This window comes from Panthera tigris, chromosome A3 (genome assembly GCF_018350195.1).
Source record: "Panthera tigris isolate Pti1 chromosome A3, P.tigris_Pti1_mat1.1, whole genome shotgun sequence".
In the NCBI taxonomy this organism is placed as follows: Eukaryota; Metazoa; Chordata; class Mammalia; order Carnivora; family Felidae; genus Panthera; species Panthera tigris.
In genome coordinates, this window is record NC_056662.1 from 88,251,704 (window position 1) to 88,276,089 (window position 24,386).

Consider the following 24,386-nt stretch of genomic DNA (forward strand, 5'->3'; position numbering starts at 1 on the left):
CAGCAAGCAGTTACGAAAGCATTATATGTAATAGGACTATGTTACCCCCTGGGGGAGGGGGAAATCAAGGATAAATAAAACAGGGTTCCTGCCCTTGGTGAACACAGAATCTAATGGAGAAGGGAGATGATTAAACAAGTAATTATAAGAGAATTAGTAATGAAGGGACATACAAAATGTCAGAGACCCAAAGGGGGAACAATTAAATCTGTCTGAGGAGGTTGGGAAGAATTTATAAAGGAGATGACATTTGAGCCAAGCTGTGAGGGAAGGGAAGGAGTTTGTCACTCTACCAAGAGAGCACACTGTATGATAGGCAGAAGGGGCCTAAAGCTTACACAGTTTTGGAACCAGGGAGGTGTGGAAACTGGGGAAGAGTTTCCACATGGGGAAGAGTGACAGGAAAAGGAGACCAGAAAGACAAGCAGGCATCAGAATTGCTTTGCTAGGGGTCTGTCCTTTGTTCTTCAGGCAACAGGGAGCTTTCAGGCTTTGTAAGCAGGCAAATGACAGGATCATAATTGTGTTTTAAAGAAATAGCAGGTGGCAGAACGAAGAAAAGAAATAAAAGATCCTCCATGGCAGAGACATAAAACAGAGCAAGAGAAGGAGGAAGAATAAAATAGAGTTTCATACTTAACAGAAAGAACCATGAACATATCCACTCCTGTGCTGCTTCCCCAAACCTATCACTACCTCCCACCAATGAAATTAACTGTCTCCTTTCACTATCACTTCATCAAGGGGGCAGTGCTTCTCCACAAAGATAGAAAGATAGATATGGGACGTTGGTATCCCAGAGAAATCACATGGAAAACCACCTTCTCTCTTTTAATGAGTTCTATCAGACGTGAGAAGGGAAGGTAAAATTAACAGCATCATATGGAACTCTAACCATACTTGGATTTAGAGCAGACAAGCACGCATGGACAAATACACACACACAGACACACACACCGGCATGACCACCACCACACTGCACCACATGCACAAATGCTGTGGTGACAAATGATAAGCAGTATATGCCCTGAAGTCAATAATTACATATCCCATATTACGTATACATATTATGTATACATAATATACATATCATAACACGTATTCACTTTTAATGACATCATCAACTTACTATGGTCTGAGGTAGCTCTTTTTAATATAGTCTTGGTGTACCAGTAGCTTCCGAGAACCACTTTGTCCTCACAGTCTCTCCAAGTCTCCTGTGATCTGACATCACTGAATAGCACAGACTATACAAGTAGTAGCTCATAAAGAGGTCATACCATTGCATAGAAAACCTGCTGCTCACCTCGACCAGGCCCAAAGCATAGAGCTCTGGGGAGAATTTGGGAGGCCTCTCTATGATTGATGTTTGGCTTAGATGAACATCTCATTCTACAGATTAAGTCTCTAGAGTGTATTTTTTAGCACTGTCCAGAAAATAGAGAAGTTATACCTTTACTTTGCCAGCCAATAGAAGGCTAATTTGCTCTTTTTTCTGTAGTTAACACTGAGATGAAATAATAATTTGAATACTTTTTATTCTTAGCATGGGATTAAATTTCTCCAGATGACCACAATTTTCACAGACACCATGCATAGCAAATCTCAAATGTTTTGTCATAGAATGCTTTTAGAAAAAATAAATACCCCAAACAAAAGAAAGAAAATCAGCTCCTACTGACTTATTATAACAACAATAACCGAAAAGGCAAGAATCATCACTTCTAATGGCACAGCCATACCTCCCTCCTCCGAAGTCATGCAATAGCATGCTTACATGCTATTGAATTTGGCACTTAAATCATATGCTGCTTCTTCCGGATAGTTAACTTTTTAGAAGTATCAGTCTCACCTTTCTTATTAGATTGTAATAAGCTAAATTTAAATGATGGATACATCAAATTGGATTGCAAAAAACATACCACAGGACATGGCAGTGAGAACTGAAAATTGGACGCTGGTAAAGTCATACCCTCACTGAAGTTCATGAGCCACTCAGTATTTTTCATGTGTACAAAAAAAGAAAACAGTGTGGAAGAAAAGAATAAGGTACCGTCTAGTACCTATTAAGTTAACCAAAACACTTAAAATTTACATTTTATAGACTCACTGTTGGTGAGGCTAATGTCAAACCAGTGCACGAACACACTGCTAGGGTTCTGTAAGTTGGTATAACCCTTTGTTGCAGGAACCAGCAATACATTGAAAAGCCATACAAATGTTTTTATAACTCTTGTATAAATAAATTACTTTTAGAAGTAATTCAGATAAAAAAAAATCCTCAAAGTATGAGTATATATCTTACGACTTCAGTGTAAAAACAAAACATTAGACATAACTTCTAAGTTCAAAAATAATAATGGCTAATGATAGAATATAAAACTGATGACCCCTTCATAAGAAAGACTCTAAACAGATTAAGAATTCAAAGACACTTGCTCAACTGATGAAGGACATTAAAAACTTACACTTATCATTATATTTAATGGTGAAAACTGAATACTTCCCCAGTAAGATCAGGAACAAGGCAAGGATATCTGTTCTCAGTACTTCTATTTGACATTGTGGTGGGGGTCCCAGTGCAATCAGGCAAGAAATAAAAGGCATCTAGTTTGGACAGGGAGAAGTAAAACTGTATTCAAAGATGTCATAAATGTCTACCTAGAGAATGCCCCCAAATGTATAAAATACCACTAGATCTAATAAGTGAGTTTAACAAGTTTGAAATTCAAGGTCAACATACAAATCCCAATCCCAATTGTTTCAATACACTAGCAATGAACAATTAAAAACTGGCATTAAAAGAACAACACCATTTACAATGAACATGAAATACTTTGAGATAAATCTTACAAAACACACGCAAAGTTCGCTGAAAAATACAAAGCACCTATGAGAGAAACCAAAGACATGAGTAAATGGAGAGATTGACTATATATGTGGATTAGAAGATTCAATAGTGCCAGAATGTCCATTCTCAAACTGATCTAAGAATCCAGCAAAATCCTAGTCAAAATTCCAGCAAGCTTTTTGTAGGAATTGACAAGTCGATTCTAAAATATCTACATAAAGGACTTAGGATAAACAGAAGAATTTTGAAAAAAAAGATGGAGTTCATAACATACTATCTGATTTCAAGATTAATAGAAAAGTAAGATCATGACACAGTAAAAGGACAGACACAGATCAATGGCACAGAACATAAAGTCCAGAAATAGCACAATACATACATGGTCAATTGACTTTTTATTAAATGTGTCAGGGCAAATCACCAGTGAAAGCATAGTCTTTTGGAATGAGCAGGGCTGGAACAACCATAGGTTCTACATAAAAATTCAAAACATAACCATATCTTATATTATACTGAAAAATTAATTCAAAATATTATCATCAGAGACCTAAATGTAAAACTTAACACTATAATCTTTGGAGAAAACATAGGAGATATCTTTGTAACTTTGGGTTAAGTAAACATTTCTTAAGATAGGACACATAGACTATAAGCAATGAAAAAAAATGATATCATTATTAACTATGTATTATTAAAATAAAAAATGCAAACTTTTCAGAAGATACTGTTAAGAAAACAAAAAGCCAGACTGGGAGAAAAAAGCTGCCAAACACATAACTGATAATGGACCATTAACCAGAATATAGAAAATTCTTTTACAGCTCAATAATAAGAATTAAAAAAAATTTTTTTAATTAGTTTTCTTTATTTTTGAGAGGCAGAGAGAGACAGAGTGCATGTGGGGGAGGAGCAGAGACAGGGGAGACACAGAATCGGAAGCAGGCTCCAGGCTCTGAGCCGTCAGCACAGAGCCCGATGCGGGGCCCGAATTCACGAACCATGAGATCATGACCTGAGCCGAAGTTGGACGCTCCACTGACTGAGCCATCCAGGCACCCCAATAATAAGAATTATTTTAAAAACTGGACAAAAGACTCAAACAAACACTTCACAAAAGGAGAGAGATGGATGCCAAATAAGTATACAAAATGAAATTCAACATCAATAGCCACTATGGGAATATGCATTAAAACCACCCCAAGATCCTACTACATACCTAATAGGATGGTGCAAATAAAAAAAATCGACAATATCAAATACTAGTCAGGGTAAAGAGCAACTGAAACTCTCATATATTCCTGATGGAAACGGAAAATGGTAAAGGCACTTTGGAAAAGAGCTTGATAGCTTCTTGTAAGTTAAACATATACTTTCTCTATGAACCAATTATCTCGCTCCTAAGTATTTACTCTAGAAAAATAAAAACATATGTCCACACAAAAACCTTTACACAAATGGCTTTATTCATGAAAGCTCCAACTGGGAACAATTCAAATATTCATCAACTGATGAATGAATAAACAATCCCTAAAATGGAATACCATTCTGCAATAAAAATGAATGGACTACTAATAAATGCAACAATATGGATGAATCTCAAAAGCATTATGCTAAGTGTGAGAGGCCAAAATTAAAAGTATGATTCCATTTATAAGACAAAACTATAGTGTCAGAGATCAGGGCAGTCATTGCCAGGAGCTGGGAATTGGAAGAGGAGACTCATTGCAGAGGCGTAAAGAATTTTCTGAGGATGGAAATATTCTTGGTTTTTGTGGCGGTTATATAATTGCATAAGTTTGTAAAAATTTACAGAGCTGTATATCTAAGAAGGATTAATTTTACTATACGTAAATTATGCCTCAATAAACCAACAGACAAAAGACCGTCACACCAAGCGTTGAAGAATATGTAAACACCTGAGCTCTCGGTCACTGCTGGTAGGTGTGGAATATGGCACAATCACTTTGGAAGAGTCTGACATTTTTAAAAATAAAGTTAAACATACACTTACCACGGACTCAGCAATTCCACTGCATGTACTACCCAAGAGAAATAAAAACATTTATCCACATAAGCACTTGTACATGAATGCTCATAGCAGCCGTGTTCATAGTATTCCAAGACTAGAAACAACAAAATATTAATAAATACAACAGGTGAATGACTAACTAAATTATTATATATCCATATAGAGAAATCTCACTCATCAATTAAAAAATGAGCTACTGATACATTCAATAGCATGGAGGAAGCTCAAAATACTACACTGAATGAAAATAAGAATATAAATTCTAGAATTTTATAGATACAATGTTATTTTACATTTTTTTAGACTTACTTTTTAAAATCAATTTTATTAAGATATAATTTATATACAATAAAAACAAACCTATTTTAAGCATGCAGTTCCATGGGTTTTGATAAATATATACATCTATGTAACTACCACCACCACCAAGAACATTTCTATCATCCCAAGAAGCTCCCTTGTCTTTCTTTCTCATCAGTCCTGTCCCCTTGTTCCCAAGCACTGATCTACTCTCTGTCCCTATAGATTAGTTTGCATTTTCTAGAATGTTATATAAATTTTAGAATTGGATTATCAAATAGTTCCTTTTTATTGATGAGTGATACTTAGGTATATTATAATTTATTTAGTCATTCATTATATTTATGAACTAACGTACTGAAAACAGACCTCGGGCTACAAAAAAAGAAGACTTTATAATAATTTATAAGGCTTAAAATGCTGGAGTAAGCATTAAATAAGATAACATAATCATGTTACTTACTATTTAGTAAGCATATAATCAAAGATAGCGGGAAACTACATCTTAGGTCAAATAATTTGCCATATGTCACAGCTAGTAACCCAGGTCTGTCCAATTCCAAACTTCACGCTGTCCTAACGCCCATTACAGGGTTCCTGGAATTTGTGGATATGGGAGAGTCCTACTTTTCCCAATGTTTAAGGGGTTGAGACATAGAAGGGAGACACCAGAAGTTTAAGAGGCCAACCAAGAGTTTTGTCTCTCCACACTTACAGGATTTGGAAAATTGCTAAGTGTTCAGCATTTAGAAGAGACTAACCAGCTCTCTGCTAACCTACTGGGAACAGATCTTAAGTCCCCGGATTGACTAGGATCTTGCCTATGTAACTAGTTTGCCAGAGCCAGTTTTTCTTTTCCACTGGATATTCTTAGCAAATGTTATAGAATAAAATGTGAGAAGGGAACACCAGAAGCTAATCAAGGAAAGTGAACTGTCCTTTCACACCAGTGCTACCAGAAGGGCTTCATGACCAAGTTCAACTTCATTTCACGCATAAGAATCCCTTAGTCATATCATCCTTCTCTCTGGCCATATTCTCAATGAGTCATTTTGCTCTTGAAATCAAGAAAGACTAAGAAAGAAATGATCCTGGTTAATCAAGAAGGAGCTACTTTAAAAATGAGAATCTCACAGATCTGGCTGTTTAGTTGTGTCTGAAATTGGTCCCTTTGCAGCTCCCTGCCTCATGATATGTGCCCTACACAAGGCTCCTTCCTAGGTATACCTATCTCAGGGAGTCAGTCTTTCCTGACTCTGTCTTTGCCTCTGCGACTTGCTCAGTCTGGATTGCCTTCCACTGTAGCTTTCTTTCATTTGGTTCCTATTCCATCTTTGCTTCCCCCTTGAGACTTAACATTTTAGACTATCCTTTTGGTCTCCTACTTTACTGATGTTGTCTGGTTGCCCTTTCCCAGTCAGTCTTATCTCATTTCTTTATGCATTCCTAGGAACCTGCCTAGAAGGAAGGTTTTAATTTTCAGATCAGGGTTGTAGATGCTCTTTTTGGTCCTTGTTCTCCAGGAGCCCAGGCTTGCAACTGTGGCTCCTAGGTAGTGAGTTCTCTTACAGTTAAGGGGGCTTCTTCCTTGGCAAATTGAAATATGCCTCAATTCCCTAAATCTGGACCTTTGTTGTCACTCTCTGCTGCCCTCCAGCGGCTGTCAATAGATGCAGTAGTTACTTAGATTGAGGCCTGGCTCTTTGCCCTTTCCAGGCTCGTAAGTGTTCTCTAGTAGGACACTAAGGCAGTGCAGTTAATGAAGATGAGATGTGTGTTCAGAATCCATCAGGTTTTATTTAATGCTGCCAGTACTCCTGCGACAGACTTTGATACCACTGCTACTTCCAGGGAAATTCATTGGTAATGACTCACTTGACCTTTCTCCCGAAGATGTGATTATCTCAGAAAATCCACAAATTCCACGTGTGTGGGTTTGCATATTCAGGCTGTGTGTTGAGATATGGGAGAAGCCTCCCAAGTTCCTGAGGCTTGGCGTGTTGGGAGATGCAGACAGTGGTGCAGAACTTCACGCTAGCCCAGGCAGCATGCCTCACAGGTTACCTCGGTCAGAGGATCACCAACGCTGTCCGTGAGCAAAGGGAGAAACTACCAGGTGGCTTTCACTACGCTATGCTTATTAGCTCCTCCCACAAGAGCTTGAAATGGAACAAAACTCTAGGCTCTGAACTGACAGACTTGGCTATAAAGCTATCCAGAGTGACACTGGCACGGCGCCCACTTTAAAAGCGGCCATCATGCTATTGGAACAAAGGGGTAGAAGACAGTTGCAGACTAGACGCACACTTCTGGAGAAAGTATGCCTAGCATACACTGGAAAGGCTGTTGTATGCTCTGGTGGAACCCCTAAGTGGCCCAGCTTTGCCAAGTAGGAAGTGCTAGACAACTCTGTTGAGCGAGCTTTAGATTAGACTTCCTATCTAACCCGAGACTGTGCCAATATGGGTTGATGGCAACAATGGATAATGTTAACCTGGGGTTGGGGCGATCCATGAGTCAAAGGCCAAACGCAATGTATTGTTCATGGGAAAACACATCCAACGTCTGGTGTTTTGTCTCCTACTACCCAAAAGATTATCCACAACTGCTCCTAGCTAGCTAAAGTTCCTTCCACATAACTTCTTTCCACATAACTGCTATTAATACAGCTTAAGGACCCTGACAGGGCCCACAGCACCTGTCATTCACGAGTCAGCATTTCCAGACACACAAACTGTCTATAAGAGGGAGGGCCTTCAAAGAGGCTCAGAAGCTACCACTTTACCAAGTACAAATGGGCAAAGAACCGAGTGTCTCCCACCTACATTCGTGCTAAATGGCTAAGCTTCCTCTCTGAGGAAAAGCAAAGCCCCTGGAAAATACAAAGCGGTGTTCATCAGACCTTTCACCTTCCTTTCATGGACCCCAGCTATTCTCCACTGTGAAAAATCAATGAGGAATCTACCTCTTATAAACTATCATGATCTCAATGTGGCTGGCATCCACTACTAATACATGCTCCCTTTTCTCTGATTCCCAACCTCTTGAAACAACTCCATGAGACTTTAAGAAATTAGACTTCTGAATTGCTAAAATGAACAGAAAATGGCCATCCCCACATGCTATGATGTCATTTGGACCGTTAAAATGTCTGGTTTTTTTTCCCTAGCATTTAAATAACATCTTACATGATTTTCTATACCAAAGAGTCGCACCTGCTAGGATATTATTTCATGAGATCCTGGTCTGGAAAAAAAAATGGATTCTATGTTAAATCAAAACAAACAAACAAACAAACAAACAAACATACAAACAAAAAAACCTGAGACAGAATTTCTGAGTGCATCTCCTTCCCTAGTTGAGAGGTTAGTATGAAGTGAGACAAAGTTTCAGCAGTTCTAGAATAGACTTTCCTCCAATCAACCAAGGACATTGGGTAAATCCCAGAATGTGTTACATATTACTGGCAATTCCTTCTATAAATTTTCCATGGCAGCCCAGTTACATAAGGAAAGATACCTGATTTTCAGTGGCAGCAGCAGCATCTATCTCAGTGGCTGAAGACCTTATCTACCTGTGCCCCATCCTGTGTGTGCTGATCTAGCCTTGGCTTACATGAGGTCATAAGTCTAGCTCGGTGGAGTCTATTCTCAGAAACGTTCCTATCTCTGTTTTTTACAGAACCAGACCAAAGGTGTAAGCTTTCCCCAACTCGGGAACGGGAATCGTTTGTGGTCAGAGATTCCTTTGAGGTTAAAGGTATCGCCCTGGTGCCTGTCAAAATAACATGGGCACAACAATTTTGTCAAAACAACCAGAAAACCCTACTTTCAAAAACCAAAGGGCCACCCTCTGAAGCTTTTCAAGATGGCCATCTTATGTATGCCGGGCTGCCAAATCACAGCTACAGGTTCTTTTCTGAAAGCCTGTGTATCAGTGTACAACAGACTTGAGCTGGCCCTGGGGATTTGCAGAAAGCTCTGCGGCTGTCCCTAAAACTGACCGATACAGCATCAATATAAAAAAAAAAAAAATCAAAATTGAGACCAACTGGCAACCCCTTGGATGCAGTTGTTTTATTCCCAACTATACCAGTAGAGTCACTGTAATAGTGCTAGGGACAGTGTCCAATGAATGAATGAATACTTCTGATTTAGGGAGGTCTATAAAGTTTGCTTGCTTTATCTATGTTAAAACATGGACTAGGGTCTGTAGGAACTTTTAGTACCTCTGTCTCAGCAAAGAGATTTGTGCAGACAGTCTGATATTATTACTTTATCTTCTTCCAACCACCAATGCCTTTGGGATAGGATGACTCTGGATTTCATTTCTGAAATGACATTTAACCACATATACATGCTACCACACCAGTAGTGAAGATGATCTTTTCTAAGATAATGTGCTTAATGGCTTAAACCATTCCTTCTGACCCCTCCATCCACATTAGTCATAGTAATGGCATCTTCCAATTCCATGAGTTATCAAGCTCTTTGATTTCTGAACCCTGGTGCAGATGACTCCCAGTTTTACAGGCCACTATTTATTCAAGATCATACACAATCTGAAGGTCAACAGAATATTTCAGGTGAGCACTTGGGAGAGTAGTTCTACCTCCAGCGTTACTGGCCCATATACTTCACTACCAGAGGATCTGAGGATTTACATACCACTCTATTTTCCTCCACCTAGAACATCCTTTTACAAAAACATCCCCCTACCAACTCTCCCCACACCTTTCATTTTCTCCACCATGACTCCTTGGCAACTGCTCAGTAAACATTTAGGAAAACTATAGGCCATCCCCCGCCCTCCACCAAAACCTCTAGGTTACATCCCAGCAAGTTAAAAACCAGTATTAAGAAGTACATGTGGGAAATGACTTTCTTCCTGTTAAATAGGGCTTAACCGTTGTGACGAAATGTAGAAGATTGCCACCTGAGGCCTTTTTAAGATGTGGGCCCGCCTTACCCTGATGCAGGCCTCCTCTGTAGTTTCCTAAAAGTTAGAGGTTGTTTAGACTGGCTAGGGAGAAACATTAAAAAAAGAAATTCTATTGACTATATATCATCTTGTTATGTGCGGTATCAGACAAATTCAGTTTTTCTATCAATTGGTATGCTACTGAGGTTAACACATAAGTGGTTATTAAGCAAAGTTAAGATTTTTCCACATGAGCCTAGATCAGTAGAGCAAAGGGGGGATGTTCCTCTTACTGGGAGTGGTTGTTCATTAGACTTGGGGGCAGAAAAAAGAAGAAAAGTAGGCAATTTGATTCAAAAACCAAAACTTTACTGAACAGAATGAAGACAGGCTGGGAAACAGGAAGGGCAGTTCTGCATAGTTAGTTTCTGAGCTGTTCCCAGGTTTCATACCTGACAGAGCGGACGGTCCTGATTTCACTTTTACGCCTCTAACACGAACATCAGAATTCTTTCAACGTCTCCAAAGAAATATACAACTATTTCTCTTAGGTCCTAGAGTTGTTGTTAAGGCAAGTTAAGTGCCTGCAATGGAAATGCACCGTGTTTACTTTAGTCAGAAGGTTTAGAAATTGGGGAATAACTGGCCTAGAGGGAATGTCACCAGCTCCATCTAAAAAAAGCCGCAGATATCTTGGGATGGCTTTGCTGTTTGAGAGTCGTTGCCAACAAGCTCCATTCAGGAGATCTGATGCAATGTCACAACCTAGTTCATTCAGCTCTATAAAAACTTAGTATATCGGAAGTAAGCAACAATTGGGGCCAAGGAACAGAAAATAATGTGATGCTACTAAAGAAAAGAATCCACTCCAACCTTTTCCTGTTGGTCAAATATGTACGGTGAACAGCCAGAAATTAAATGAGTAATATAAATAATTAATTATCTAGGGAAGTTACGATTCCCTCACAGTGAATGTAACAGAAATGTGAAATGTTTCAGGGTAGCCTACAATAAGCAGTGTTTGCTGAGAAGGAGAAGGCATAAACAAAACCAAACAAACAAACAAAAAAACAGGTCCATGAGGAAGCTGAATAGTAAAAGTAAGAAACGAAGAAGAGAAAGTAAGAAATGGGGTTTTAAAAAGATTAGTCTAAGACTTAAAAAAAAAGGAAAGATAGTCTAGATCCTAGTTAAAACAACTCCATATATGTTTTTAAACAAAACTTAAAACTGGCTATTCTCTATGCTTAAAACACTTTCCTCCCTCACCAATGCCTGGTTTCTATCAGTTGAACTTTCCACTATTTTAATGCAGTATTTTATAACTACTTAGGCTCCCGAAGACCTCTCCACTCCATGGCCTCTTTCTGCAATTATAGATGCATAGTTTGTATAAAGGTCTTATATCCCAACCGGAGGATAAACTGAAGTTGATTTCCCCGCTCTTTGATTTTGGGCTGGCCCTGTGACCAGCTCTAGCCCATAAGATGTGGTGGGAACGATGGCTTGCCAGTTCCAAGTGTAGACCTTAAGCGGTTTGCATATTTCCCCTCGCTCTCTTGAAACCTACCAATACGCCACGTGATTACGCCTGGGTTAGGCTGCTGGTGGATGAGAGACCACACGGAGCAGAGAAGAGTCAGTCTAGCTAAGACACCCTAGACCAGGCAGTTCCTAGTGAATCTAGTACCTGACCTCAAGGTGTGAGTGAGCCCCCAGAACCTATCCTAATTGCTAATCTGTAGAAACCTGAGTTAAATAAATGATTCTTCTTTTAAGACAAGGCATTTTGGGTGCTTTGTTATGCAGCAAAACACAACGAAATAATTGAAACATATGTAATAGCTTCATCCTTCCAACGTAATGCTCACTACAGACTGACTTATATTAAAATTAAGTGTTTGCTGATCACTTCTTTGCTCCTGGAGGTCAGAGACTGTATGATATTCACTTCTGTATTCCCACAGCACCGGGGTTGTGCTCTGTTCACGGTAGGCACTCAGAGTTTGACAAAATAAGCTGAAATGAAAATCAACAGAAGTTCAAATTCTAATATACATTAATATTATCTACTGAGTGCTTAACAAAAGAAGAAAAACACAAACCAGAGTACTGGTAGAGAATCCAGTCACTACTGAGAATCTGCTATGGACCTTGTATGGTAATTCCCAATGATGGAACATTAAAGGCTGGCAGCTACTAGTACTTGGAGTGCATATGCCACTTCAGGATAGCTAATAAGTGGGCCCTTTAAGTTGTCCTTGCCAAGATCTAACATTAACCCGAAGTTGGATTTTGATAGCGATTCACACACATATTTGAACACATGAATGTGAAGTCATACTGCAATCCTCCTTTTATGGACTTGGGACATTTAGTGGCAAAGGAAATTTTGATTTGCACTGTCTAATTCACATTATCATTAACAGCAGGTTTTCTAAGCCTAGCAGTCTGACAAATGAGATTTGCACGTAAATGTACATTAACTATGAAGTGCTGCACGCATATAAAATATCATGAAAGCTTGTGTAGTCAAGATGTCATTTCACTCTTTTCCTTAAGAAGTAGGAGACTGAGAATAGACAGGACAGGTGGGAAACGATGAATCGTTTTGCTATCCGTATCTAAATTGCGTCCTAATTGAATTTCTATAGCTTTTAAGTGACACTGTGCTATTACACTCTATGCAGAGATGATCTCATCAAATATTCTGTGTTTTGATTATTTTAAAATTATTCACTTGACAGTGTCTGAAACACTCTAAAGCAAGGCAACACAAAAGTACGATCAGAATGAACATGCTCATAAAGCAGTGAGACAGATACAGTCAATGACAGTAAAAGAACACCCTTGCTGCACTGTAACCATAGTGCTTTGCATGGATGCACACCCCAGAACTTGCCCTAACTTTAACTTCTTCCTTTAACTTCTGCCATGCCTGCTTAATATTGTTACGTCAGACTCAGAAAGAACATGATGATTAAGTCAGTCACTAAGCTAGAAAACTGAATCAGGATCTAATGAGGTTTAGACTGGTTAGAATGATAAAAATCTGTGTTGTTAACAATGTGAAAGAAACACATAGACCGAAGAGAGTAGAGTCTCCAATCTGTTCCGTAAAATCGAATGTGTGAGGACTCCTTGAGGAGTGGGTCTCAATGCTATACATGTGATAAAGACTCAATTGCTAGCAGAGAGGATGCTCAATAAATCAGGAGAGGAAGCCTGTCCCCGAAATTGTGATGCATTAATAAAAACATAAAGAACCAGAGGGTCAGAGTTCAGCGAGACAGATTTTAGCCAACTTAAGAAATATCTTTCTAGGGGTGCCTGGGTGGCTCAGTCGGTTGAGCGGCCGACTTCGGCTCGGGTCATGATCTCTCGGTCCGTGAGTTTGAGCCCTGCATCGGGCTCTGTGCTGACAGCTCAGAGCCTGGAGCCTGTTTCAGATTCTGTGTCTCCCTCTCTCTGACCCTCCCCTGTTCATGCTCTGTCTCAAAAATAAATAAAACGTTAAAAAAAAATTTAAAAAAATAAAAAAAGAAAAGAAATATCTTTCTAATAATCAGGTTGTCATAAGGAGGTCCTTGCTGTCTTGAGTTTTCTTCAAGGAGGATACACAGGCACAGTCTGGGTGCTACACATGGTTTCAAGTATCAAGTCAAAGGTTATCCTGCATGATTTTTCAAATGAGCCCCAACCCCCAAATTCCATAATTCTATTATGGGATTCCGAAGGAAACATGCAGAAGGACAACATACTCAAAGGCACTTAATCATGCTTCATTTGAGGTCCAGATATCTCCTTTGGAAACATACTCCCAGGTTTTCTCCTGATAGTTTGAACATCTCCATAGTTCAGAAGTCCCCTTTTAAAAAGATGCTCATTTTAAACAAGTTGTGAGAACAATGAAGATGGACTGCAAAGAGATCAATATTTTCAGAAGAGAACAGGGAGGGATAATTTTTCTCACAATGATTCCACCTACCTGGGGGCTGCTAATAAAGAGCTACAGCCTGAGAGCTGGGGAAGTTTTTCAAATGGTCTAGGTTAGGAAAGTTATTGTTTTAACAGAGAAAGACACAACTAGAAATTAGGTGATTGATTCAATAGGAAGAGACATACTCTTCTTCTTAGTAAAATTTAGGAGTTTTGGTTTCTCCTGCTAAAATATCATAAAAGGAAGTCTGAGAACAGAAATGTAACAGCAAGTAGGAACTTAAGCATAAACACCAGTGCTCATTGAGAGCCCACAAATACTTGAGCATTCATCCCCGGCTCAGATCCACCTTATTTTGGCTGTGTTTTCTAACTTACTCCCTTAGTTAACATTTTCTGTGAACACCAGTTGCTTTCCATAGGGACCAAAAACCACAAACTAGAGAGAATGACCACACTTCCTTCTCATGAATAGTGAGAAAGGAAAAATTTTTTCCTTGGATGTGGCTCTCCAATGAAATTCAGTTTCTGCTTTCCAAGAAAAGCCAATTGGCTCAGAAGTTTCTGAGAAGAAACAAGGGAGAAAATTCCAACAGATAGCACTCCACAAAACCCTAAGGCAAAATCCCAATCTCCCAGTCTCACATCAGCCAAGGGGTTAAAACCTGAATGTCTCAGTTGAGTTGCTGAATCCACAGGTGGAAGGTCATAAGTGTGGAAAGAGATACTCAGCTCCATTTGTGACCATGCTGGGAAAGCCTTTATGTGTACGAGAACCCCCACCTCGGCCCCCAAATATTAAGTTGACACACGTTTCTGGGACGCGGCTTGAATCCTCAAACTTTGGCGGGTCTATAGAGACACAATTTTCTGTTTTCTGCTTAACAGGGCTTTCCAGAATTGTCATCAGATGACAGATTACACCACCCATCCACAAGGATTCAGGGGTAGCTCAGGCCATCCATTATGGGTTAAAAGCTGTTCCAGCATGAATCGAGACACAGTGGTAAGGAGACTACCAATACAAGGGGTCCTATAGCTTTAAGAAATACTCTGGGCATCTAAAAGTTTTCAGAATGCAAACTATGTCAGCTCTGAAAACAAGAGGCACTGCATCATTATGGCAGGAGAAACAAAGCCAGCCCCCTTTTTAAAACAGACAAAAAAAAAAAAGATTGTTTTAATAGGAGAGAAGCATCAGTCATTGATTCTTACTTCATTCACACTTTCTATCCAACGCCATCCATCTTCAGAGTGAAGAGATGACAGAGCCCGGTTAACTCTCTCCCTCTTTCGGCCCCCGCCCATCCTGTTCCTCTCTACCCAAACCACCGAGGCCTACCAACCTGCCCATTTTGATCTGCAAGCAACAGCCCTAGAGAATGACTCTTTCTAACTGATGGGCTCGCAAAGCTCAGGTATGCCTGACGACTGGCTTTCATCAACACTACTTTAACAGGGTTGCCTGTCAGGTTAGCATGACTGGTCAGGGCCTTTGCTAATCATCTTCTAAAACCGCCACTTAGTCACTCTTGGCTGACCACATTCTACAAAGGAGGGGATGGGAAGACTGAAGGCAGCAGGAAAAAAGTCAACAAGCCAAACCAACCATCCAGAATGTAAAATATTTCATTTTTCTTAAATGCTGCTGCCCTCATTATCTACAAACAAAAGTCCCCAGGCAGGCTGTCTCTGCATCAGTGCACCTGCTTAGCATTGGTCTGCGGAGTTATCTTTCTGCTGTGTCTGCAGAAGCCAACTATAGCACAATGGGTCACATCACTTGAGGGTCACTTGAGTCCCTCTACGCTCTGGGTCCCTCCTCCCACCTCCTGCCTTCCCTTCTACCCACAAAACCTTTAACTCCACCATAGCTAAGGATCCCAGATAGCTAAATAAAAGAGGTGGCCTCAAACACAGGGAAAAACCCTTAGGTCTCCAGTGTGAATCGCCAACGCCAATCCCCCTCCCCTCCCCTTTTCCTTAAGACCTGATGGTCTTCAGTCACACATCTTAAAAGAAAAACAAAAAACAAAAACACAAAGACTTACTTGTCTCAAGTCGATGAAGGCCAACTGCAGCGTGTCCTCCTGGAACCCAGGCACCGGGCCGGATCTGGCAAACTCTGTGGGAAAGAAAAGAGGATAAAAAGCGCCTTTAACTAACCATGGACAGGGAGATTGGCAGACGGATGACAGGGAAGACAAGAGAGGCTGGGGGAGAGGAGGACCAAGCTTCTAAGGAGTCATGTCTCTCTCCCTTCAGCTTCTTTGTTTGCCCTTCAAAATTCGTGTCATCAAAACACCATTAATTCCAGCATCCTGACAGCAAGGAAACTGTACTAATTCGACCTGAAATTTATTCCCATGAGCCGCGCTGGGCTTCAGAGTATTTGTTTTGTGAATGGACAAACAACTTGCAAAGGAGGAGGGAGTGGGGGAGAGAAAAAAGTTTTTCCTCTCAACACAATAAAATCTTCAGCTGTGAAACTCTTTTCAGTTCCGAAAGCTATTTATATTTTAGATCGCTGAAGGAATTTTCTAATTTCACGCCTGTCACCTCATTCCCCAAGCATTTATCAAAAAATATTCCCTGCCACATCATTAATTATTCCCTCACTGATTATTTGTATTATCTCATGACTGCATTATTGCCAACACACACACACACACACACAAGCAGAAGCTGTCCCAACCCACTGCTTGGCTCCTGAGCAAAGGAGTACTTGCAGATATGAAAAGCCTACCTAAACAAATCTCATGGCAAAAGCTTACGGAATATTTGCACATATCCATCCTACTAGTGTACTCTTTGTCCTTGACTTCTACTTCTATTCCACTCTCGAAAACTCTTTTTTTTCTCTTCCCTCTACCCCAATTTAGTCTTAGGTCAAAGACACCACATGAATGCTATTTGCAATTTACAGTAGCGCCTTGGGTCCATGCTCAGTTTATGACTCTGGCTTCTACATCGTTAACAAGAAGATAACTGCACGGGCTATAGGGACAGACACTAGTAACAGTTAAGAATGTCAAGTTTTATCGTCCCTAAGCCCTGCTTATTATGAAATCAAAAGGTCTTGTTTAAGCTCCCTACACACACACCCACACCACACACACCACACACGGAGAATGAGAAAATTCAAGAGTTGGACAGTTACTATGTCTTGAATTCTCTCTATAAAGCCAAAGTGTGATGGACATTTAACATCAATCTACCATTTGCCTCAAAAACAACTCCAGTATTGGCTCAAAGCAAATATGAAAAGGAATGTTTTCAATTACGTTTTATTCCAGGAACGAATTTAAGAAATTATACAGACTTAGTATCATACTTTTTTTTGAAATTAAATAAAATCCATCAAGATACCTGCATAAATGCCTGGAAAATTACTTCCAACATCCAGTAGCTGGACAGATTTAAATGATGATTTGTGAACAACTATGGGAATCCCTGTTTTTAAAAAATATTTTCCATCTGGGGCTTCTTAGACAGAATAGGTTTTCATAACATCCTTGCCCCACTTAAAAAAATAATGCTAAACAAAATTGAAAGGGATTATGGAAACATCACATGAAATGAAATTTAACAAAATTTGTTAAACAAAATATAGCACACGTATATTCTACAACTGTACACAAAATATTATTTTAGATATTTCAAAAAAAAATAACTACTGTAAGTGAAAGGAGATAAACTATAGATAGGATGATTAGCAGCACCGGGTTTCTACTTGCGAGGAAAAGAAAACTCCAATGCTATTTGCAAATTAATTCCATCATATTATAGCCCAAATGATTCAAGTTTCAAAAGAGTAGAATCCTACAACTGTACAAATACTTGAAGAGGGCCATGTTAACGGAAAGCCTGACATACTCCATCCTTCATATCTTACAACAGCCATTATCTGTGCTAACCTTGTATATACAGCAGCTGCTCAAGTCAGATGTACAACTCGCCCATACTGTGCTCCCACAGAAAGCAGTTCTTTGAATTATAGCCACAGCCACTCTTTTTGACTGCCTTGATTTTCAGTGGTCGGCTTCAATAAGCTTCCCATGCCTGATGGTTTCATCCAAAGTTGCTAGTTTCCCCCCACTGCTCCTGCATGACTCAAGGCTATGTTTCATCACTTGACGTACTGAAGTCCTCTCTGTCAGTAGGAACCTTTCTTGAGTCAAAATATAGCAACTGTCAAGGTGTTCTGCTTACCTACACATGTCCAACTCAATAGAATTACCCTGTGACACAAGGTTGAAATGCTTGAGAGCTGCCTACATATTCTCACCTCTCCCTGTTGAGCATGCTCCCTGGGGCTGACAGATGACACAGACAAAACCACTCAGGAAACCGAGAGTCTCACTTTATAGACCTCATTTTTATGACACACTGAATCTTCCAGGTTCCCAGAGGACATGGTGGCCTTTTAGATTTGCTTTTCCTTTTATAAATCAGGGAATCAAAGAGTGATAATTGCTTCAAACTATGACAGAGTAAAGAGATTCGTTTTCACATATAGTTTATGGAAATGTCTCATTACTGTATATTCAACTTCATGTTTGTATTTTTTCCTCATTGTTTTACATATATAATCCTTGTCTTCTCATGTAGATAGTAAACCCCTTAGGGATAAGGACCCTATCACTGAACCTAACAAGTATTTAAAATACTAGATATTCAACAAATACTCGTATATTAATTAAATAAGTTACAAAAAACAGCGAGATTCATTAATCATACATCCTCTTCACTGCCCATGAAAATCTTTAGATTGCAATAGGTAACGTGGCCTTATTAATATGAGTACCAATAAGCAGGTTTTAGGAATGTATGAGCTCCCTAAAATTTGGTGCACAATGATTGAAGAGATGGGTTTTGAGGTCATAAATATCAGAATTTGAGCTCGGATACTAGGTCTACGGGCATAGGCAAATTACTTAATCTCCTTAAAGCCTCAATGTCTTTTTCTCAAAAATGAAGAAAACAGTGCATTCTTTATAGTGCTACCATGAGGATTAAATGAAATAACACACATAGAGCAGTTGGCAGAGGGCCTGGCATATCATAATTGATTATCATTACAATTAGTTTTCTGTGTGAATATACAGTTCTCTGGGAAGAAGCTTCCTAGCTTTCACTGAACTCTCAGAGGGCTGGTGACCAAACAAAAGTTAAGAAACACTGTTACATACCCAGGACAAAACAGGAGAATTTATTCAGCTACCATTCAGTGATGAGTTAGTGAGCTGGCATTGCAAATTTGTTTACAGGCAAATATTTAAGTCTTTCACTTAAATGAAACTGAGATGACTAATTAACAGAATGTTAGCCACAGCAATTTTTATTGGTGTTATTTATGAATTTCAAAAAATGCATAAAACAGATCTCTTGCAATGTTTGGATTCAATATACGCTTAAAAACACGGTTGTTCTCTTAGAGTCAATTGTTCAGATATACAAAAAATGTTAACAGCATAAGAAAGTGTGAATATTTTAAATAAATGAACATTTGTAAGCAGTCTGATTTCAACTCTATGAAATATAATATGCATAGTAAACACTCATTTCATAATGTTAACTGAGGCTGTTGCAGACGGAAAGATTACAAAAGGATTTTCTTCTTTTTTATATTTTATAAACTTTTAAAATGAGTAGAGACCACTTTCATAATCAAAAATAGGAAATAGAACACATGTGCACATGTGCACCAAAATTACCTAGTGGTGCTGATTTAGTAATACTTTCTCTAGTGACAAGGGATAGGACTTATTCAAGATTTAGCATTACAGGCAGCCGGGATTGGTCTGCACACCCAAATTCCCAGATGTTGCTTGACAGAAAGAGAAGAAGAAAACTACAAAAAGCTCCAGTCTGTGTAACAGGCCGATGCATACACAAATTCATTAGATGCACACACAAGAAGCCTCTCTTTAACATCACAAATGGAAACCTTCCTTCTTCGGAAATCATCAAAAGAGGTAAAAGTATGCAATTATGACTGAGTGGAACCAATGTACATATGGGGCACAATGGACAAGACCCTTTCTGGACTTGTCTCTGAGTCCAAGATCTGTCGTAGGTTTTCAGTCTCTAAGTGTTTCCAACACCAAGTGTTTCCAAAGCCTGGGTTCTGTAGTGTAGACGGCATCGCAAGACCATATAAGGTGTTTGCTCTATTTCACAAAGACCCAAACCCAACATTTGACCAGCATGTGTTACTTAGGGACTGAGTCAAGGTTCCAGTGAGGCTGGCAAGAAAGCTTCCTCTTCAAAAATTTGTTCAGATTAGTAGAGCCTACCAGTGATGCATTTTCCAGAGACCTCTGGCTCTCCCCAGCAGCTCTTTCCTGCCCTTGTACCATCATGGTAGGGACTTCAGAGTTGAAGCTGGTATCAGGGCTTCACTCCAAGACCCAATTTGCAAATGTGAAAAATCTTTTAATGAGGAAACTGCCAACTCATCAAAATTTACAAAGGAAATATTTTCATTTAAGAAAATAAAAAGGAGGTATAAAAGTTACGGAAAACAAGGCATATTATTAAGTGAAGGTATAAACGGGGAAATAAAATCACACAAAAAAAGTATTTTACTTACCAAATATTCAACGTTCTTTCATATTCTCCTACACACTTAAATCTATGTGGTTGGGCAATCATTTCTAAAAACAATATTAATTTCTCAAAAATATCCTGTAGGTTTATTTATAATGACATAAAATTACCAAAAGAGAAAAAGAAGGGATTCCACTAATTTCAAAATGCTTTCTAGACTTCTTGAAGGCTGATCTTATAATTAACTAACACTATCACTTAGAGGGGGAAGGAAAAAAAATTTAAATAAACTTTAAAATTATCAGGTACATTCACATTTGGCTGAGGAAAAAAACCATTTTTATAAACACCATAGAATGCTAATTAGAATAAAACGGTAGAGTCAGATTAGAAAGGGCTTTGAGAAATCAAAATGACTGTCTTAGTCTATAATCTGTGTATCTGGATAGGACATCTGAGAGTTTATCAAAAGCAAGTTGTGAGAAACAGAAAATAAAACTAGTTCTTCTGAAATGACTCTAGGAGAACAATCATGTTTGTAAGGGTATACCGAGTCACAAAATTACAGATCTATTTTATGCAAATTGTTCATGGAACAAGAACAATTTTCAAAAGCAGATGAGCAACAAGATAAAATTTATTTCAGAAAAGCAAAACTAGTACCCTCTCTGGAAAATAGGTAAGATAGCAATTGTCGGAGAAAACCATAATTTGGTTAAATAAGAGGAAGCTGAAAAGACAGTGGATAAAATTTTGACCAGAGGTCCCTAGATACCGTCATTCACTACTGCTCTCACTGAACTTCCAGGTCAGAAAATGGACAAGATAGCATCACCAGCCCTCACTGAAGGGACCAGAGGTTTGGCTAGGGCGAAAGTGCCAGGTGAGAAAGAAAACGCAGTACCCGGGGGGCCCAAAGTATGTTGGCTTCTTGTTTACATCTTAAGATCATGTCAGGTCACATGTGGTGCTTGTGGGATTGAAAAAATAAGAGCTGCTGTTGCTGTATTAACATAATGGTTTCCTGGTATCTAGCTCCCTGGAGCAACAGACAAGGAGTGTGCCAGACTACCAAGTGTGGCTCTGGGGAAGCTAGCCTCTTCTTGCATCACTTCACAGTGGCTGCACTAAGCTCATTACAGACAGGAGTTGATGGACTCCACAGGGAATCCACTTGGGGCTCTCCTGGTCAGAGAAAGGTTGGCCAGAACATAAAGAAGTAAGCAAAGGAGGCAGATACCAAGGAGACAGGAAAACGGTGGGGCGTTGGGGGGAGAAAAAAACCACCTTGGAGATGAAACTGACCATACTTGTGTAAGTGTGCTTGCATGGACATGTGATCATAAAAAACAGGCACCTTTATTTAGCCAGGGTATGACTCCGTGTCGCACATCACGCTCTGTTTTTACATACCTTAAATATGTAACTCACTACATTTCCCATCCCAAAAAGGGCAGAGGGAAGCACAGGCTAACTCAAACACATTCTCAAAGTTCTGTGAGAGAAATCTGATGGAAACTGACGACACTGAAATCTGATTGCAAATGCCAAGCCAGGACTACACACAGATTTGCAAAGTGCTTTTAAAGTTTGATTTTCTAAGTTCAATTCTCCAAGCTCCTTTTGCTCTGAAAGACCATTGAGAGCTAGGACAGACAGACATGGCATTTTAATTAATAAGGAATTAATCTCCCATAAGTGAGAAAATGGACACCAGCATGAAGGAAGTTCCATGCTGCTGTTCAGTAAACAAGACAATCAATCTCCACCTGGCTGCCCAGACTGTACACTGTACCACTGGGAGGAAAGGAGGGTCCTGGCACATTCAGTGGCTGGTGTCAGTGACGGCACACATTCTCCCGGACAGAAAAGCTGTTTTATGAGGAATAAACCTAGCAGATCAGAGAGGTCGATTTCTACATCTTATTTAACATATAAGAAGAATCAGTAAACAGCTTAATGAAATTAGCGGAATCTAGCAAAGCAAACTAGAGAAACAATTCTGTTTAAGTTTAGAAGACAGATAATATAAGTTTCCACCATTTCATGGAGTCCAAGGGGCACTGGGTGCCTTTATAGAAATAAAGTGCTCATCTTTGTCTGAAGAAATAATATTTTAAATGATGGGTAAGAATACTTAGCCGTATTCACTAAATTAAAGAGAGTGACTTTTGCATTGTGTGATTCTTTGCAGAGGAAGAAGGGCTGAGGAAGTCAAGACTATAACGAGTGGCAGAACAACGTCATGCCGCACGGCAGCGGACTTTACCTTAATATTCCACAGAAAAATAACAGGCAAAAACAGAGCAAAAGATGACCTCGGACTTGAGTCTATAACTTACGCCGCTAAAGCTGAAAGGAGCATTTGGAACTACTGAGGACTTCTACCGATGAGCAAACTAAGGCCCAAAAGGTGAAGTCAGTGACCTAGTTAGAATCTGATCCCTCTAAGTCTGTCCTTCCAATATTTCAACAGGCACCCCCCCACCTCAAATGTCTAAAAACAAATATTCACTTTGCATGTTCCTTTATAGGCATATTAAGTATTCCTTTACATTTAGTTAGGAATCATAAAATCCTAAAAATACACAGATCTGTGCAAAGTCATAATTTTCCTCGGAAGTTCCCAAATGCTTCACAATTTTGCAAAGTGCCAGTTTCATAATATATCTTTTAAAATCATGGTGAAAAGAAGCTTCTCCCAATCAGTATTCCCAATCAGTACTTCTGTGTACAATCTCTAGGAAAGCTGAGGGTCCACCATGAGAGGGGTGGGCTTCCTGAGAGATGAGAAAAACTAGTGCTCAGAAGCAGTGACTTTATATCCTTGAAATTTTCACTGTGCTTTTAAGGACTTAATTTTGTCCATGTGTTTGTTCAGCACTGATTATCCTGCCGTATGAACATATACACAAAGTTGCGGCTATCTGACATTTTACAGAAGGATTTTGAGAAGGATTCTGTAGGTCATTTAACATAACAGTGAAAATCAATTTTCTAGAAAAGCACTGTCCAAATAGAAATGCGAGCCCCATGTGTAATTTTAGAATTTCTAGTAGACACACTGAAAACAGACAAAATAATTAATATTGAAATTAATAACATATCTTGTTTGACTCAATATACATAAAATATTTCAATTTCAACATGAAACTAATATTTTAAAAATTATTCATTTGGGGGGCACATGGGTGACTCATCAGTAAAACATGTGGCTCTTTTTTTAAAATATATGTGTGTGTGTGTGTGTGTGTGTGTGTGTGTGTGTGTGTATTTTTTTTTTTTTTTGAGAGACAGAGAGAGAGCAAGCGTGAGTGGGGAGAGGAGTGGAGGAGTAGAGGGTGGGAAAGGAGGGTCTAAAGAGGGGGAGAGAGAGAGAGAGAGAGAGAGACAGAGAGAATATTTTAAGCAGGTTCCATGGCCAGCATGGAGCCCAACGTGGGGCTCAATCCCACAACCCTGGGATCATGACCTGAGCCAACATCAAGAGTCAGACACTCAACTGACTGAGCCACCCAGGTGTCAGGAGCATGTGACTCTTGACCTCAGGGTCGTGAGTTCCAGCCCCACGTTGGGCATGGAGTCTACTTTAAAAAAAATGATTCATGCCTTTTTTTCCAAAATTTAGTATATATTTTACACTTACAGCACTTCTCATTTCTGACTAGCTATATCTCAAATGCTCAAATGGCCACTTGAGGCTGATAGCTATAGCGTTGGACAGCACAGCTTTACATGATGTTGACTGTAATGAACTTAAGTTAAAATTAAATGTGCCAAGAATGATCTTAGATT

General features: G+C 39.3%; 1 protein-coding gene across 15 annotated transcripts in view; it reads right to left on the reverse strand.

Annotated features, from left to right (window-relative positions):
• Positions 1-24,386, reverse strand: part of EXOC6B (exocyst complex component 6B) — a 605,784-nt gene that overhangs the window by 136,453 nt on the left and 444,945 nt on the right. For 10 of the 15 annotated variants that reach the window (XM_042981710.1, XM_042981707.1, XM_007083428.2 and 7 more), the window contains one exon: positions 16,091-16,164. In XM_042981710.1, the coding sequence (XP_042837644.1) occupies positions 16,091-16,164 (74 nt within the window). Of the gene's footprint in view, positions 1-4,929; positions 4,975-9,235; positions 9,511-10,174; positions 10,685-11,924; positions 12,120-16,090; positions 16,165-24,386 lie in introns of those variants that run through there. The other 5 variants (XR_006215816.1, XR_006215815.1, XM_042981715.1 and 2 more) reach the window with 5 other exon arrangements.